General features: G+C 45.4%; 1 protein-coding gene across 1 annotated transcript in view; it reads right to left on the bottom strand.

Moving 5' to 3' along the window:
* Positions 1–20,000, bottom strand: part of LOC120029212 (neurobeachin-like) — a 327,891-nt gene that overhangs the window by 183,375 nt on the left and 124,516 nt on the right. Inside the window, exons 35-38 of the mRNA XM_038974506.1 lie at positions 17,034–17,161; positions 14,641–14,702; positions 9,061–9,125; positions 6,889–6,997 (exon numbers count right to left, since the gene is read on the bottom strand). Coding sequence (XP_038830434.1) covers positions 6,889–6,997; positions 9,061–9,125; positions 14,641–14,702; positions 17,034–17,161 — 364 coding nt within the window. The remainder of the gene's footprint in view (positions 1–6,888; positions 6,998–9,060; positions 9,126–14,640; positions 14,703–17,033; positions 17,162–20,000) is intronic.

Below are 20,000 nucleotides of genomic sequence, written 5' to 3'. Positions count from 1 at the left end.
TCTAAACTCTGGTGTCCAAACACCCAGTGCGCCCTAGACCTTCTGTCTGAGGACAAACTAGGCTCACCTAGCCACATAATAATACACACAGGCACAAACGACCTGAGAGCACAGCAGGAAAGGGTGGCCACAGCACTGAAGGGAGTGATTGAAAAAGCTTCTTCTACTTTCCCCAATGCACAAGTGGTTATCTCCACCCTGCTACCACGAAAAGACTTCCACCCTGCTACAATACAGCGGGTAAACGCAAGCATCTCCCGTGACTGTGCCTCAAAACCAAATGTTTTCCTGGCCCACCACTCCACCCTGGACTTGAACAGCCTCTATGACCAGGTCCACCTCTACAAGGCAGCAGTGCCCACCTTTGCCCGGACTCTAAAGGACATCGCTCTCAAACGCAGCCCCAACACTTCACACAGGAGCAACAGATCAATAGACACCCCACCCAGACCAGCGAGACACCCTCCAAGACCTTCAGCACCCCACCCTGGACCTACACATAGAGGACCCACGCCAAGAGGACCTACATCCAGACCACAGCACCCCCAGACACACCCCCACCCCAACCAATCAACACCCCCCCACATCAACCATGCCCACACCCAATTTAGGCCCCCTCAGATCAGACCTATGCCACTCCTGCCCACCCCATGCACCCCACCCCCGCAGAGAGGGCATCAACATGGAAGTCACACATACGCCCAGGTAGTGAGCGGGCAAACAGGCCCAACCCCCACTCTTACACTCGCCCAAGCCAACGGCATGTACCAGATGCTCAGCAGGCTCTGCTCACACTTACTGGCCTGAGGCCAAACCACGACCAACAACATTGGACACTTTATGGAACAAAAAGCCTTCACTATATCATCCTGGAATATCCAAGGCCTGAGGTCATCTGCCTTTGGCCTAAAGAGCAGGAACCCGGACTTCACCAAAGAAATCGGTAATGCAGACATTGTCATCCTGCAAGAAACCTGGTACAGAGGAGACGGACCCACTGGTTGCCCTCTAGGTTACAGAGAGCTGGTAGTCCCATCCACCAAACTACCAGGTGTGAAACAGGGAAGGGACTCAGGGGGAATGCTAATTTGGTATAGAGCAGACCTAACTCACTCCATTAAATTAATCAAAACAGGAACATTTTACATTTGGCTAGAAATTCAAAAGGAAATTATCTTAACAGAGAAAAATGTCCTCCTGTGTGCTACCTATATCCCCCCACTAGAATCCCCATACTTTAATGAAGACAGCTTCTCCATCCTGAAGGAGGAAATCAATCATTTCCAGGCCCAGGGACATGTATTAGTCTGTGGCGACCTAAATGCCAGAACTGGACAAGAACCTGACACCCTCAGCACACAGGGGGACAAACACCTGCCTGCAGGTGACAGCATTCCCTCCCCCATATGCCCCCCTAGGCACAACTATGACAACATAACCAACAAAAACGGGTCACAACTCCTGCAGCTCTGTCACACGCTGGGTATGTACATAGTCAATGGTAGGCTTCGAGGGGACTCCTATGGTAGGTTCACCTATAGCTCATCTCTTGGCAGTAGCACTGTAGACTACTTTATCACTGACCTCAACCCAGAGTCTCTCAGAGCGTTCACAGTCAGCCCACTGACACCCCTATCAGACCACAGCAAAATCACAGTCTACTTGAACAGAGCAATACTCAATCATGAGGCATCAAAGCCAAAGGAACTGAGTAACATTAAGAAATGCTATAGATGGAAGGAATGCAGTTTGGAAACCTACCAAAACACAATTAGACAATAGCAAATTCAATCCCTTTTAGACAACTTCCTGGGTAAAACGTTCCACTGCAATAGTGAAGGTGTAAACTTGGCAGTAGAAAATCTTAACAGTATATTTGACCTCTCAGCTTCCCTGTCAAATCTAAAAATCTCAAATAGAAAACCAAAGAAAATGAACAACAATGACAAATGGTTTGATGAAGAATGCAAAAATCTAAGAAATAAATTGAGAAACCAGTCCAACCAAAAACATAGAGACCCAGAAAACCTGAGTCTACGCCTTCACTATGGTGAATCACTAAAACAATACAGAAATACACTACGGAAAAAGAAGGAACAGCACGTCAGAAATCAGCTCAATGTAATTGAAGAATCCATAGACTCTAACCACTTCTGGGAAAATTGGAAAACACTAAACAAACAACAACACGAAGAATTATCTATCCAAAATGGAGATGTATGGGTAAACCACTTCTCCAATCTTTTTGGCTCTATAACAAAGAATAAAGAGCAAAAACATATACATGATCAAATACAAATCCTAGAATCAACTATTAAAGACTACCAGAACCCACTGGATTCTCCAATTACCTTGAACGAGTTACAGGACAAAATAAAAACCCTCCAACCCAAAAAGGCCTGTGGTGTTGATGGTATCCTTAATGAAATGATCAAATATACAGACAACAAATTCCAATTGGCTATACTAAAACTCTTTAACATCGTCCTTAGCTCTGGCATCTTCCCCAATATTTGGAACCAAGGACTGATCACCCCAATCCACAAAAGTGGAGACAAATTTGACCCCAATAACTACCGTGGAATATGCGTCAACAGTAACCTTGGGAAAATACTCTGCATTATCATTAACAGCAGACTCGTACATTTCCTCAATGAAAACAATGTACTGAGCAAATGTCAAATTGGCTTTTTACCAAATTACCGTACAACAGACCATGTATTCACCCTACACACCCTAATTGACAACCAAACAAACCAAAACAAAGGCAAAGTCTTCTCATGCTTTGTTGACTTCAAAAAAGCCTTCGACTCAATTTGGCATGAGGGTCTGCTATACAAATTGATGGAAAGTGGTGTTGGGGTAAAACATACGACATTATAAAATCCATGTACACAAACAACAAGTGTGCGGTTAAAATTGGCAAAAAACACACACATTTCTTCACACAGGGTCGTGGGGTGAGACAGGGATGCAGCTTAAGCCCCACCCTCTTCAACATATATATCAACGAATTGGCGCGGGCACTAGAACAGTCTGCAGCACCCGGCCTCACCCTACTAGAATCCGAAGTCAAATGTCTACTGTTTGCTGATGATCTGGTGCTTCTGTCACCAACCAAGGAGGGCCTACAGCAGCACCTAGATCTTCTGCACAGATTCTGTCAGACCTGGGCCCTGACAGTAAATCTCAGTAAGACCAAAATAATGGTGTTCCAAAAAAGGTCCAGTCGCCAGGACCACAAATTCCATCTAGACACTGTTGCCCTAGAGCACACAAAAAACTATACATACCTCGGCCTAAACATCAGCGCCACAGGTAACTTCCACAAAGCTGTGAACGATCTGAGAGACAAGGCAAGAAGGGCATTCTATGCCATCAAAAGGAACATAAATTTCAACATACCAATTAGGATCTGGCTAAAAATACTTGAATCAGTCATAGAGCCCATTGCCCTTTATGGTTGTGAGGTCTGGGGTCCGCTCACCAACCAAGATTTCACAAAATGGGACAAACACCAAATTGAGACTCTGCATGCAGAATTCTGCAAAAATATCCTCCGTGTACAACGTAGAACACCAAATAATGCATGCAGAGCAGAATTAGGCCGATACCCACTAATTATCAAAATCCAGAAAAGAGCCGTTAAATTCTACAACCACCTAAAAGGAAGCGATTCCCAAACCTTCCATAACAAAGCCATCACCTACAGAGAGATGAACCTGGAGAAGAGTCCCCTAAGCAAGCTGGTCCTAGGGCTCTGTTCACAAACACAAACACACCCCACAGAGCCCCAGGACAACAGCACAATTAGACCCAACCAAATCATGAGAAAACAAAAAGATAATTACTTGACACATTGGAAAGAATTAACAAAAAAACAGAGCAAACTAGAATGCTATTTGGCCCTAAACAGAGAGTACACAGTGGCAGAATACCTGACCACTGTGACTGACCCAAACTTAAGGAAAGCTTTGACTATGTACAGACTCAGTGAGCATAGCCTTGCTATTGAGAAAGGCCGCCGTAGGCAGACATGGCTCTCAAGAGAAGACAGGCTATGTGCTTACTGCCCACAAAATGAGGTGGAAACTGAGCTGCACTTCCTAACCTCCTGCCCAATGTATGACCATATTAGAGAGACATATTTCCCACAGATTACACAGATCCACAAAGAATTTGAAAACAAATCCAATTTTGATAAACTCCCATATCTACTGGGAGAAATTCCACAGTGTGCCATCACAGCAGCAAGATTTGTGATCTGTTGCCACAAGAAAAGGGCAACCAGTGAAGAACAAACACCATTGTAAATACAACCCATATTTATGCTTATTTATTTTAACTTGTGTGCTTTAACCATTTGTACATTGTTACAACACTGTATATATATAATATAACATTTGTAATGTCTTTATTGTTTTGAAACTTCTGTATGTGTAATGTTTACTGTTAATTTGTATTGTTTATTTCACTTTTGTATAATATCTACCTCACTTGCTTTGGCAATGTTAACACATGTTTCCCATGCCAATAAAGCCCCTTGAATTGAATTGAATTGAATTGAGAGAGACAGAGAGACAGAGAGCGAGAGAGACAGAGAGAGAGACAGAGAGACAGAGAGTGAGAGAGACAGAGAGTGAGAGAGACAGAGAGCGAGAGAGAGACAGAGAGCGAGAGAGAGACAGAGAGCGAGAGAGAGACAGAGAGCGAGAGAGACAGAGAGCGAGAGAGAGACAGAGAGCGAGAGAGAGACAAAGAGCGAGAGAGAGACAAAGAGCGAGAGAGAGACAAAGAGCGAGACAAAGAGCGAGACAAAGAGCGAGACAGAGAGCGAGACAGAGAGCGAGACAGAGAGCGAGACAGAGAGCGAGACAGAGAGCGAGACAGAGAGCGAGACAGAGAGCGAGACAGAGAGCGAGACAGACAGACAGACAGACAGACAGACAGACAGACAGACAGACAGACAGACAGACAGACAGACAGACAGACAGACAGACAGACAGACAGACAGACAGAGAGAGAGAGAGCGAGATAGACCATTGAGAAGGGTAGACACAGGAAAACCTGGCTCCCTGTAGAGGCTGAGACGGAGCTGCATTTCCTGACAAAATGTAAAAAATATAAAACAATTAGAGAGTGTCATTTTCCCAAATTTGAAACCCTTATTCAAAGTTTCAAAGACCTCTCTGATGAGAGTAGGCTATCCGTCCTGTTGGGGGAGAACGCAGAGAGCTGTGGGTTGGCAGCGCACTACATTGCTGCCTGCCATAAGTTGAGGGACAGTGTCTGACAGACCAATCAACCTGCACATGTCCTCTACTGTATGCTTATTGTTATTGTTCAATGTATGGTTATTTTGACCCTTGGTTATTGTTGTTACTGTTGTCCCGTTGACAATTTTGATTCTCATTATTTTCATATTGTAAATATCCAAAGTAAGCTTTGGCAATATGTACATTGTTACGTCATGCCAATAAAGCAAATTGAATTGAATTGAATTGAGAGAGAGAGCAAAAGGAATTGAGTGAGAAAGAGAGAGAGAGCAGCTCTACCTGCTGTCTAAAAGAGGCATGACATTCCTCTGAACAGAGCACCTCCCTGTGCTCAGAAAGCTGCTCCTCTCTTCTCCACTACTGTATGGTAATACAACCTTCTCAGGCTTCCTTCCATTTAATAAAGAATTCATTAGACACAGAAAGTAGCATTACTAAAGACTGACTGAGCCCTATTCCTTATATGGTGCACTACTTTTGACCAGAGCCTATTGGGTCCTCATCAAAAGTAGCGCGCTATAAAGAGAATAGGGTGCCATTTGGCATGCAGATACTGTCTAATCACTACAGACGTCCTCTAATTCCTACAGAAATCAATAATGAGAGTGTTGGTGTTCTGATGCTTTGTAGTGAGAACAGGCAGTGTGTTTGATATGTGGGGTAAGTACTGTCTCTGGGGTAGACTCATTACACTGTCGGACGGGCTTAAAGCCAATAAGACCAGATATGAATATAGCTGGCATATCGTTCAGTCTACTTATTAATATTGCTAGCAGGTTGGTTATTATAATCCCTTAGAGAGGCCTAATGGTAAAGCCATAATCCTCCTGGGGAGACACAGGGACTACAGGAGTACTGAGCTGCTGCTAATCCAGTGCTATTCTCTCACAGACCCGGGCTGCCTCCCAAGTGCCACCCTATTTCAATGGGCTCTGGTCAAAAGTAGTGCACTATGTATGGAATAGGGTGCCATTTGGGATGCAATACTGAAGTCAGTCACTCCAGAGCAAGGACTATCAAGGCTGCTGTAGTCAGTTAACTAAATTAGATAATGTACTATCTGTACTGTAGGCCTACTATATACCGTACCAGTCAAAAGTACTGTATATGAGTACCAGCCTACTCATTCAAGGGTTTTTCTTTATTTGATTGTTTTCTACATTGCAGAATAATAGTGAAGACATCAAAACTACAACTACAAAAACACATATGGAATCATGTAGTAACCAAGAAAGTGTTAAAACAAATCTAAATATATATTTTAAATTCTTCAAAGTAAAAGCAGCCAACAAGTGCTCTGCATATGTGGGAACTCCAAGACTTTTGGAAAAGCCTTCCAGGTGAAGTTGGTTGAGAGAATGCCAAGAGTGTGCAAAGCTGTCATCAAGGCAAAGGGTGGCTACTTTGAAGAATCTAAAATCTAAAATATATTTGGATTTGTTTAACACTTTTTTGGTTACCACATGATTCCATATGTGTTATTTCATAGTTTTGATGTCTTCACTATTATTCTACAATGTATCAAATAGTAAACAATTAAGAAAAAACCATTGAACGAGTAGGTGTGTCCAAACTTGACTGGTACTATATATACTGTATAAATGTGCTGTACCTCAAACTCAGCGTGTTTATGGACGTCTTCTGCTCTCTGTCTGTTGAGGATGAACTCTGCCTCATTGGCAACACGCACGATGTGGTCCTTCATAGCATGACACAGCAATCTGGAACAGACAGACAGAATACCAGTTAGTCAGTCAGTTAACACATCTATGTGGTCCTTCATAGCATGACACAACAACCTGAAAACACACACACAGACAGACAGACAGACCCCCCCCCAGCTCCCTGACGTCTCTGGCCCTGATCGCCTCTCCTCCCATGGTTGAATGATTCCTCAGCCTGCCTGGCGTACATTCTACCTGCTTCTGCCCACGCTTCAATCGTTTTAATAATTGAAAACACCCAGGCTTCTATGTGGAGATTATATGCCATTTTACACCCAATTAGGTCTGCTTTGCTTTAATTACAGAGCTTCTGATACCCTCTTCTGCATCCCAAATGACAACCTATTTCAATAATAGCACAATAATAGCACCAGAGCCCTGGTAAAAAGTAGTGCACTACATAGGTAATAGGGTGCCATTTTGGAAGTATCCTCTGTCTCGGGGAGAGGCCTCATAGAACTGCAGTCATCAGATTAGTGTTGACAAGCTTTTAACTACAACTACTGAACAATTCTCCCTCTCCTCGTTTAGACGTTAATATTCTCAACTAGGATTGTAGTTAGTTGGTTAGCTGGTTATCTTAGCTAGTTTATTAGCTGATAGGTTAGAGAGAAATACAGGACAGTTTGGTTAGCTGTTCGGTTATCGTTCAGAGGACTGCAGATGGCTGATATGCTGGTTGGTTAGATATAGCAGGTCTCTGTCCCAAATGGAACCCTGTTCCCTATATAGTGCACTACTTTTGATCAGAGCCCTGTTAAAAAGTAGTGCACAACATAAGTAATAGGGTTCCATTTGGGATGCAGATCAGGTGTCCACAGTACAGAGATAGTGGTAGTGTAGGAGAGAGGAGATCTGCTAGCAGCACCCTGGACAGCGCCGTGTGACAGAGTGGTAGAGTGGCAGTGTAGCGGAGTGGCAGAGCGGCCAGGCCACAATGGAGTAAGGCTGTTTATCCAGGCCCAACATGGGAGCAGGGGAGGTGCCAGGGAGGGCTAAGACAGGGCTGGGTTGGGCACAGTGAGGCTGCACTGGGGTATAGGGCTGGGGCTGGGGTATAGGGCTGGGGCTGGGGTATAGGGCTGGGGCTGGGGTATAGGGCTGGGGTATAGGGCTGGGGCTGGGGTATAGGGCTGGGGCTGGGGTATAGGGCTGGGGCTGGGGTATAGGGCTGGGGCTGGGGTATAGGGCTGGGTTGGGAACAGTGAGGCTGCACTGGGGTATAGGGCTGGGGTATAGGGCTGGGGTATAGGGCTGGGGCTGGGGTATAGGGCTGGGGTTGGGTATAGGGCTGCACTGGGGTATAAGACTGACGCTGGGCAGTTTGTATGTAAGAGGGTTACACAGATGGGTCTCCAGATGGACTTGGAGGCTGATCTTTTCTATAACACCCTGCCTGATCTGACCTGCCACACTCACAGAGGGGGGTGAGGAAATACACCGACAGAGGGGGGGTGAGGAATACACCGACAGAGGGGGGGTGAGGAATACACCGACAGAGGGGGGGTGAGGAATACACCGACAGAGGGGGGGGTGAGGAATACACCGACAGAGGGGGGGTGAGGAATACACCGACAGAGGGGGGGTGAGGAATACACCGACAGAGGGGATACACTATCTTGTTTATATTGTTACGTCACACTGCCATACCAATTGTATTTACCTTAACCCCTATAGAGCACACTGCAGTACACAGTACAGCACCCCACACTCTTGGAGCTGGCAGCTTACTGCTAATCTACTGCTGCCACTGAACCTAACAACCTGCTCAGAGCTGGTGTGTGTGTTTGTGTGTGTGTGTATATGTGTGTGTGTGTGTGTACCGGAAATCCGCAAAAGTCCACACAAGGATAGTAAAACAAGGAAAATTCTCCCTCGTGGGGACATTTCCCAGCTATTTTAGGCTTAGGGGTTAGGTTTAGGGCTCGGGTTACAATTAGAGTTAGGGGTAATGGTTAGGTTTAGGGGTCAGGGAAAATACGATTTTGAATGGAAATGCATTGTAGGTACCCACAAGGATAGTAAAACATATGGTGTGTGTGTGTGAATATGATACCTACCTTCCCTCATTGATGAGCTCAATGAAGGCAAGGCCTGCATTTTTCTGGATCGAGTTCTGCCACTCCTGAGACAGGAGGAGGAGGAGGAGGAGGAGGAGGAGGAGGAGGAGGAGGAGAGGAGAAGAAAATAGAAAGAGGAGAGGAGGAACGTTGGATAGTTAGTCACTTATACTGGCTCCATGGCTGTATGTCAGACAAAGCCTTCCTCAAGGTCCAGTGAGGTTACCTTTTCAAGACGCTGGAGAGATTCAGCTTTGACAAAAACCTTTCGACTTGGATTAGGATGCTATATTGTTCTCTGATAGCTTGGGTGTGTACTAACAACACCTACTTCAAATACAGAGACAGGGCTGTCTGCTCTCGCATTTGCTATTCAAACTCAGTCTGTAAACAGTTAGACATAAAAACCCACAGCTTATAACATTCTAATCAGCGCTACTAGGCGATGGCTATAAAAACATATCAACGGGCAAATTTGCAATAAAAATCATAGGCAGGCAATAAAATAACAATAACATAGTGATAAAAAACTATTATGGAACACTTTGCCCTGAAAGCTTCACAAATCAGAAAAATATTTCCAAAACCAAAAAAACATGTACAATAAAACCAGTAATGGTAATAATAATCTACAGAGTCTATGATAAATAGATCTCTCTGCATGGCCAGTCTCCACTGCAATTCAAATGGCCATCGCATATTCAATTGTTTCCTTACTTTAATTAGAAGCTAAGAAGGCATCAAGGTCATTGAATCCTTTCAAAGAGAAGCGCTGGCTATAAAAAGCTGAATCTCTGCCCGGCATGTGAGCGTGCCTCTTTTCTTTGCATGCGTCCCAAATGGCATGCTATTCACTCCTTTGAGCAGAGCCCTATGGACCCTAGTCAAAAGTAGTGCACTACATAGGGAATAGGGTGGCATTTGGGATGAGACCTTCCTCTGAACAGATCTTCCTCTGAACAGATCAGTAAACACAGGAGAGATGTAATTGGGGATGAAACTGTATCCTCAGCCTTAAATACAGCCATTTCCTCTGTCTGCATACTGACAGATGACTGAGGAGAGGAGAGCCATCTACAGCAGTGTGGAGCCGGATCCTAGAGCGGTTGTGGCCCCGGGGCCACAGCACCCCCCACCCTCTCCCCAGCATCATCACTACCCGGTCTGGGAATGATTAAAAAGCCGTTTGGGAACGGAGGAGAGGGCAGTGCACTGTGGGAACCTGGGCTCTCTGCTCACTCACTGAGGAGCAAATGAAAGGGAAAGCAGAGGAGGCCACAGTTCAAAATAGAAAGAGAATAGAGAAGGAATATAAAGGGGGAAAGGTTCCCAGTTTTCAATGCTAGCCAAGTGTCAGGTGTAAAACCAACTGAATCTCACGCATAGACGAGGCTAACAAATGAGATTGTGCATCTCAGAAACGGTAATAACAACAGATTGCCATTGGCTAAATAGTGTATGGTAGCATGTTAGTGCCATAGTTGCTGTAGTGTGTGACAGACTGCACCAGGCTAGAGAACACAGTTCCACCTCACACAGTTCCATTAAGTGAGAGAGACGGTGCTGATATGCTGGGCATCTGGTCTCCACATGATCTCACACACACACACACACACACACACACACACACACACACACACACACACACACACACACACACACACACACACACACACACACACACACACACACACACACACACACACACACACACACACACACACACACACACACACAGTATCCGCTCCACAATCGGCTGTTACTGATTTGGACAGGGCTCATGTTCGGCCAGTCTTCTGAGGATCTGTTTGCACCACACTCACGGGACAAAAATATATACGGAAATCAAAGCAGATGTCTCGTGCAGCGCCAGGAGAGTGACATCAGGTAGGAGGGGGAAAACTCAGCCTGAACCTCTATCTTGTCTAACTGAGTTACAGTACAGTAAACTCTCTGGTTACCGTTACAGATGTTTTCTTCCCCTGCTGTTTTTATCTTCTGTGCAGCAGGGCTCTAAAGGGGCTGTGCTGTGATTGCAGGGATTGCAGGAAAGCCCATTGTTGCCTGTTTGAAGGGAATTAGGCCTGACACGCTTCTCCAGGAGGAAGCAACATGATCCTTCATGTAGATGCAGAGAAAAAGAACCCAGAACCTCTGTCTATGGACGGAATCCAGAATATCTAGCTATGGGCTGACCTGCAACGGAATCCAGAATATCTAGCTATGGGCTGACCTGCAACTTAACCCAGAATATCTAGCTATGGGCTGACCTGCAGCCAGGGGAGGGGGTGTGGCTCAGGAGCTCAGATATAACAAGCTTACAATCTGTGGTGTCTGGGAGTGTTTAACCTAGGAAGATTATCCTATTGGTTAAGGGGTCCTGAATTTCATTGTTTTAAATTGTTTGTTACACACAAGCCTCTTATTCCTCTGCAGCCCTCCATACTCCCGAACATCAGTAGGCGACAGGCAGACAACAGTACTGTGGCGTCTCAATCCAGGCTGTCAGAGCGAGGCGGTAGTCTTTTATCTGCTCTGCTCTCCACATCTGGAGGCTCTCTGTCAGTAAATCTCCCGGGCTTCACTGCAGATCCCCTGTGTGTTTAAGCTGTTACAAGAAACAGAGCTGTTTGACCTTCTCATTCACCAGGCCGTCTGTGAAGAGACACACAGTCTGCTGCCCATCCAAGCCCCCTACAGCCCCAGCCACACACAGCCTTGTCCTAGCCCCATACAGTCCCAGCTCCATACAGCCTTGTCCTATCCCCATACAGTCCCAGTCCCATACAGCCTTGTCCTATCCCCATACAGTCCCAGTCCCATACAGCCTTGTCCATGCCCCATACAGCCTTGTCCTAGCCCCATACAGCCTTGTCCTAGCCCCATACAGCCTTGTTCTAGCTCCATACAGTCCCAGCTCCATACAGCCTTGTCCTAGCTCTGTACAGCCCTAGCTCCATACAGCCTTGTCCTAGCCCCATTCAGCCTTGTCCTAGCCCCATACAGCCTTGTCCCAGCCCCATTCAGCCCCATCTCCATACAGCCTTGTCCTAGCCCCATACAGCCCCAGCCCCATACAGCCTTGTCCTAGCCCCATTCAGCCTTGTCCTAGCCCCATTCAGCCTTGTCCTAGCTCCATACAGCCTTGTCCCTGCTCCATACAGCCTTGTCCCTGCTCCATACAGCCTTGTCCTCGCTCCATACAGCCTTGTCCTCGCTCCATACAGCCTTGTCCTCGCTCCATACAGCCTTGTCCTCGCTCCATACAGCCTTGTCCTAGGCCCATACAGCCTTGACCTAGGCCCATACAGGAAAGTAACTACTGATGGAATCAGATCAGGATTAACGAGTTTCACTGTGCCCAGCCCTGCCAGTGCTGCTGGATAAAGCTAGCTGTGGTTCCAACTCATGCCAAGCAGATCCACTTTCAGCCTCTCTGACTGGTCGATATCTCAGGCTGGGTTTCATCCCAGGAGTCCCTAATGGCAGGAACTGTTGGAGCCGCAGTAATACTATCTGTGTCTGCGATGGGGGGAACAGGGGGGGGTGACTCTGTGAGGGGGGGGATACACGGCTCTCTGACACTCCCAGACCTCAGTAAGTCCAGGAGCTGGGAAAAGAAGGTAGACATCCCAGAGCAACAGTGCTAGGTTAGCCTCCAGAAAGACAGACAGCCAGAAGAGAGAAAGACTCAGGGAACATTCCCTCAGAAACTTCAAAAGAACAGCAGTAACAGCGTGATTCACTACTGCAAGGCTCGGGCGGTTGTGTGAGTAGAGAGAGAGGAATGCTCCTTAATCTCAGCCCTCTAATAACAGATGCATGGGTATGTATGGGAGCTGACGGGCTGACTGGCTCCATACTGCAGGATTGGCCGGCTGCGCCGCTGCAGCCGGGGCTCCGGACACTGTGCCTCCTACTGCAGCCTCCATCCCTGCAGACTGGATACTCAGCGAGAGAGGCACCACCTAATGCCTTCCTTATGGACTGACTGACTGGCCCTGCAGAGAGAAGGTATGTTAACTATCTCCTGTTCTGTTCTAACTGCTACATTGGGACTGTGACCCTTTGAGACATAAGAGACTTAACCAATGATTTATGTAGACACTAGATGGCTGATAGGGGGTGATGTCTTGGCACTCCCCCACCATTGTAAAACATATTTTGGAAGCTATAGAAATGCATTTATAAATGTCTACATTCATTTTTGAAACTTGTATTCTATTACAGACACCTGAATGCATACTTTTTAATTATATTATGTGAGCCAAACATACAAGTAAAATTATATTAAAACAATTCCTTAAAGTATACTTTTTTTTTAGATTGCTAATGTTAATGTCCCCACCACAAGAAAAAAATACTTAAACACATGTAATTTTGTCCTTGAAACATTTATTTGAAATACTGTAGAATTCCATTCATTCCTATGGAGGACTGCTCTACTGGGGAGTTCTAATGTGGCCGACCGGTGGCTTCAAAGCCTCTCAATGGCCAATACATAGCATTAACAATCCAGAGTTTATATACAGTGCCTTTACAAAGAATTGCGACCCATTGACTTTTTCCACAGTTTGTTGTGTTACAGCTAAAATGTATTACATTTAGATTTTCTGTCTCTGATCTACAGACAATATCCCATAACGTCAAAGTGGAATTTTGTTTGTAGAAAATGTTAGATGTTTTTTTAATTAAAAGCTGAAATGTCTTGAGTCAATAAGTGTTCAACCGCATTGTTACAGCAAGCCTAAATAAGATCAGGAGTCAAAATGTGCTTAACAAATCGCATATTAAGTTGCAGGGACTCATTGTGTGTCCAATAAGAGTGGTTAACATAATTGTTTTATGACTACCCCATCTCTGTACACCACACATACAGGTAAGGTCCCTTAGTCGAGTAGTGAGTCAGTTCATGTCACCGGGTTGACCTTAAAATGAGGGACAGGTTATATATTTTTCTTAAAATGAATCACTAATCACATTAAATAAATAATCATCTTCAGAAATGACTTTGTCAAAGTAACAAAATAACGAGGGCTTTACAGTGATGGTGAAAACTTGGGGTTCAGTGGGTTAAATGGTGGGGTTCAGTGGGTTAAATGTTGGGGTTCAGTGGGTTAAATGTTGGGGTTCAGTGGGTTAAATGTTGGGGTTCAGTGGGTTAAATGGTGGGGTTCAGTGGGTTAAAATCTTGCTAGAAATCACAGAGTGCACAGAAGGAATTTTGGCACAGATTTATTGAGTTTTCAATGTGGTCTATATTAAAGGGCACTTCTTTTAAAATAACATGCTTTTAAAATGGAATATTGGTGCACAATCTCTACTTAAAAGGGATACAAAAGGGACTCATTTCGTGGCACGACCCAGAGACCTGGAGCTGGAAGCAGCCTCATCTTTATAGTCCATCACAGGGAGGAGAGGAGAGGTTTGGAGGCGAGAGGGAGACAAAAAAAGAGGACAGAAGAGATAGAGAAGAGAGAATGGAGGGAGTGGGGGGAAGAGAGGGATGTGTGAGGAGGAAGGAAGATGCAGAGAGGGAGAGAAAATTAGGGATATGTGAGGAGAAAGAGAGAATCTCACCTGAGAGCAGAGCAGCATGACCAGTTCCACGACAGAGGTGCTGGACTTCATACACACCAGACCTGGCGGGGAAGACAGGACAGAGAGTTAGAAGCAGAGTTGTCATACAACACACAGCAGTCTTACTTGGCTCAACAGTTCCTAGTGCCTTCATATAAGTCACTACGAAACCTCACCAACGACATGTGGGAGGGGCTAACATTGTAGTCACTACCAGAGAAGAAGACACTCTGGAGGAATCATTATGGGCTGGTGGGGCCAGGGCCCGTTGGCATGGTTACATGAAGACGTCAGTCAGTGTGATTGACAGCATGAGTCGACAACCAGGGATGAGATGTCAACATGTTGATAAACACACAGACAGACCATCTCAGGGATGTCAAACATCTCTTCTGTTTTACCGTTGATGCAAAGAAAGAGCTTGCCAGGATTGGCAATGGTACCTAACATTTAGCTGCCTGAAACCACTGAGATAGAGACAAAGTGACAAATAGTGTGTCCCAAATGGCACCCTATTCCCTCTACAATGCATTACGTTGACAAGAGCGCTATTGGCTTTGATCAAAAGGAGTGCACTACATAGGAAATAGGGTGCTATTTTGGATGGAGACAAAGTGGACTATTGCATAATGTGAAGAGTGTGAATCTTCCTCCTGTTCTTGCACAGCACTGAAACGGTCTGAGACTCTGAGACTGTTGTAAACAGGGGATGTGACCCTCTCTAGTTCACAGACAGCTACAGATGTCCTATTACACACACACACACACACACACACACACACACACACACACACACACACACACACGCACACACGCACACACGCACACACGCACACACGCACACACACACACACACGGCTGACCTCTTGTTACTGCAATGACCAGTTCTCCCATCACTCAGCTCTCTCTGACACAGGGGGTCAGATGGTAGGGTGACCCTGGCCCCTAGCGACCCCGGCCCTACTCTGGTATGCTGGCCTAATGACCATGGACCCTGGCTGTACGCTGGTACACAAACTAAATGTTTTCTATTTAAACAGGCTCTGACCAGGCCTTTCCTGTGAGCAGGGCAGGGTTAAATCATTGGAGTGAATGTGGAATTGTTGAGCAGTGTGCTGACGGGTTGGGCAGGGAGGGGAGGGGGGGGGGGGGGGGGGGGGGTTCATAGAGAGAGGGGGAGGCAGGGAAAGGAGAGGCAGGGGAGAGGAGTGAAGAGGCAGAAAGAGTGGAGGTAGGGGAGGAAGGGGGAAGGAGAGGAGAGGCAGAGAGAGGAGAGGTAGGAGAGGAAGGGGGGAGGAGAGGAGACAGAGAAAGGGGAGGTAGGGGAGGAAGGGGAGGAGAGTTAGGGGAAGTATGGGGAAGGAGAGGAGACAGAGAGAGGGGAGGAAGGAGAGGAGACAGAGAGAGGGGAGGTAGGGGAAGAAGGAGAGGAGACAGAGAGGGGAGGCCATCACAACGACAGCTCTGTTCGCCCAGGGGCCTCCCTCTCAACTCCAAGTGCATCATGGGCCAGGGGCCAGGCCAGGGTGGCTGGACATAATTACCACACTGACAACATGTCTAGAGAGGGGGAGAGGAGGGGTGAGGAGGAGAGGAGAAGGGGGTGGGTGAGGGGGCACTCGGGCCATGACCCCGGGTAATTTGAGTGATGGATGGCTGGTAATTGCTACTAAATGGCGAGACTTTCCACCAGGGCCCTGATTCAGCCTGGGAGGAAAAACAGCCTCTGTTCCTTGGTAAAGGTCTGGGCAAAGCATCTCAAAGTAGAACTGATCCCATCTCTTGTACTATGGGATGCTTTCTGAATACTGGCTCTGTTGTGTTGGTGAAGTGTCTGCCTGGTCTGTACATGGTCTGTGCTTAGAGGTCAGGTGTGTGTGTGTGTGTGTGTGTGTATCTGCCAGCTCGGCAGCATTCTGACAGATGGACAGACAGGCTGAGTGAAGGGATCAGACAACATTCACACCTGTCAACTCTCCATAATTGTGTGTGTGTGTGTGTGTGTGTGTGTGTGTGTGTGTGTGTGTGTGTGTGTGTGTGTGTGTGTGTGTGTGTGTGTGTGTGTGTGTGTGTGTGTGTGTGTGTGTGTGTGTGTGTGTGTGTGTGTGTGTGTGTGAGTGAGTGAGTGAGTGAGTGAGTGAGTGAGTGAGTGAGTGAGTGAGTGAGTGAGTGAGTGAGTGAGTGAGTGAGTGAGTGAGTGAGTGAGTGAGTGAGTGAGTGAGTTAGTGAGTGAGTGAGTGAGTGAGACCTCTCTGGGTTATATTACTAGGCATCAAGCAGTGACACAGCAGCCAGTGGACATAAGGAGGGCCAGGAAAGGACAGACAGACGGAGGGAGGGATCCCACACACATTTGGAGGAGAAACGAGAGAGATTCTATACAGCACCTGTACCTTCTATGAGCAGCTCTTGGCCATGGCTTCCCAACAGGGTCCTAGAGAGGAACGGTGCAAAGTCCACAAAGATCTCCCTGAGGAGGGGGGCCACCTTCTCTAGCGCACGCTCCAACTTAGTAGTGATACTGTGGAAGAGAACAGACCAGGGAGATACAGAAAGAGAGAGAGGGGGGGGAGAGAAGACAGAGAACAGGGAAAGAAACAGGGTTGAGAGAGAGGGGGGTGAAGAGAGAGAGAGAGACGATGTCAGAGAGGATAGGAAGAGACAGAGGAGAGAGGGGAAAGACAACAACAGTAAATAAATGAGTATAAGGTGGGGTAGGGTTGTGTGGAGAGCAGAGTAGAGCCCTCCACCTGGGTTAGTACATGATAGTTAGAACATCCTTTCACACACAGCAGAACACTGTGTCCAGGGCTCTAAATAACATTTAAAAAAACATAATTGGTAGTACTGGTGCTCCTAATTCAGAAAAGTGATCAACATATTTGGGTGAACTGTTGGAATCATAGAAATACAATGATAATTCAAATTCTATTGTTGGTTTTGTTTGGCATGACAACAAATTAAAAAGGCAGGTAGGAGTTATGACAAGGTAGGAACTAAAGTGTTGGTCAGTGTTTCCCATACGACCCCAATCATACTTAAATAGATGTTGCATTTAGACAAAGATTTTAGAATAATCTATTTGTTTCAGCACATGCCGTTGCACCAACAACATACTGATCTATACCACCACTGGTAGCAACCAACGTTTGCTTTGCCCTAGCTAGTTCATTTAGCTAAATGGCATTAAGCTAGCCAGCTAGCTAGTTAGCGATTAGCATTAACGATTAGCATTATTTTAGGCACATGCCAGCTTCCTTAGACTAACTAACTCACATTTTGCAGAGAGCAAAATACAGAAACTAAGTGGGTTGGGGAGTAACGGATTACATGTAAGGGATTATAAAAAAACTGGTAACTGTAATCCGTTACGTTACCAGCAAAAATATTGTAATCAGACTACAGATACTTTTGAAAAACTACATGATTACTTTGAGGATTACTTTTAAATTCAGAAAGAATGGTTGCGACAAAAAATTCTCTATTTTCTCAATGACATTCAAATCAGTATTGAAAAAAGGTGCACGTTTAAGAGACCACTATGATAACACCAAATGTGTTTGATGGATTGTGGGAAAAGAGCAGGAATAGGCTTTTGTAGGCTACAGTCCAAGCTATGTCTTCCAATGGTGCGACTGCTGTCCGCATCAAAAGAATTTCCAACTTGAATAAACGCTTGGAGGTAAGGATGACAGCAGTGGTGTAGTCTACGGCGATACGGATATCACTTATTATTGATATCTACATAGCACATTGATGTGAATCACACTACTGCTCTCTCATTTAGCTATTTGCACCTTACGGATTGTGGTTGTTGTGGATGGCTGTTCACAAATCTAAATGTGTATTTGAACCCAATAATGTCTGAATTCAAGAAGTTTAAGCTGCATATCAATCATTGTTTTGAAACCAGTGGACCAGCCAGTGAAAAATGCGCTCTTGCAACAGCTGCAGAGTGCGGATCCTAGCCTATGGATTAAAAGTGGGGCTTTTATTGCAAAATCTAATTCATGCTGATATAATTCAAATATATAATTTAATCCTATTAGTATATGTAGTAGAAAGCGATGGGTTAGAAGAAGCCTACATAACCAACCCACCAATCAGATTACGTTACCGAGTTTGGGTAATCCAAAAGTTACGTTACTGATTACAATTTTGGACAGGTAACTAGTAACTGTAACGGATTACATTTAGATAGTAACCTACCCAACCCGGCAAAATAATAGTATAATAGAGAAAACATGGATTCATATTAAGAAGCAAAGTGGAAAGCAACATCTCTCTTGTTTTGGAAGAATATGTTGAGTGCATTGACATCATGCTGAGAGAATAAACAGGAGGAACTGTGTGTGACCCAGGAACTGCATGGAAGCAAGCAACGGCAGGAGGCAGCCTGTCTTGTTTGAGCAGTGTAGAGATGAGTGTTGCCATGAAATATTGTTATGCATTGCCTTAGTCTAAGTGGTGCTCCCAAAATAAAACTACAGGTCACACAGCAAAATAAACCAGGTCACACAGCAAAATAAAACTCCAGGTCACACAACAAAATAAAACTCCAGGTCACACAACAAAATAAAACTCCAGGTCACACAACAAAATAAAACTCCAGGTCACACAGCAAAATAAAACTCCAGGTCACACAGCAAAATAAAACTCCAGGTCACACAGCAAAATAAAACTCCAGGTCACACAGCAAAATAAAACTCCAGGTCACACAGCAAAATAAAACTCCAGGTCACACAGCAAAATAAAACTCCAGGTCACACAACAAAATAAAACTCCAGGTCACACAACAAAATAAAACTCCAGGTCACACAGCAAAATAAAACTCCAGGTCACACAGCAAAATAAAACTCCAGGTCACACAACAAAATAAAACTCCAGGTCACACAACAAAATAAAACTCCAGGTCACACAGCAAAATAAAACTCCAGGTCACACAGCAAAATAAAACTCCAGGTCACACAGCAAAATAAAACTCCAGGTCACACAGCAAAATAAAACTCCAGGTCACACAGCAAAATAAAACTCCAGGTCACACAGCAAAATAAAACTCCAGGTCACACAACAAAATAAAACTCCAGGTCACACAGCAAAATAAAACTCCAGGTCACACAGCAAAATAAAACTCCAGGTCACACAGCAAAATAAAACTCCAGGTCACACAGCAAAATAAAACTCCAGGTCACACAACAAAATAAAACTCCAGGTCACACAACAAAATAAAACTCCAGGTCACACAACAAAATAAACCAGGTCACACAACAAAATAAAACTCCAGGTCACACAACAAAATAAACCAGGTCACACAGCAAAATAAAACTCCAGGTCACACAACAAAATAAACCAGGTCACAC

Source organism: Salvelinus namaycush, chromosome 34 (assembly GCF_016432855.1).
Source record: "Salvelinus namaycush isolate Seneca chromosome 34, SaNama_1.0, whole genome shotgun sequence".
Classification (NCBI taxonomy): Eukaryota; Metazoa; Chordata; class Actinopteri; order Salmoniformes; family Salmonidae; genus Salvelinus; species Salvelinus namaycush.
This window is presented reverse-complemented; position numbering and strand designations above follow the sequence as displayed.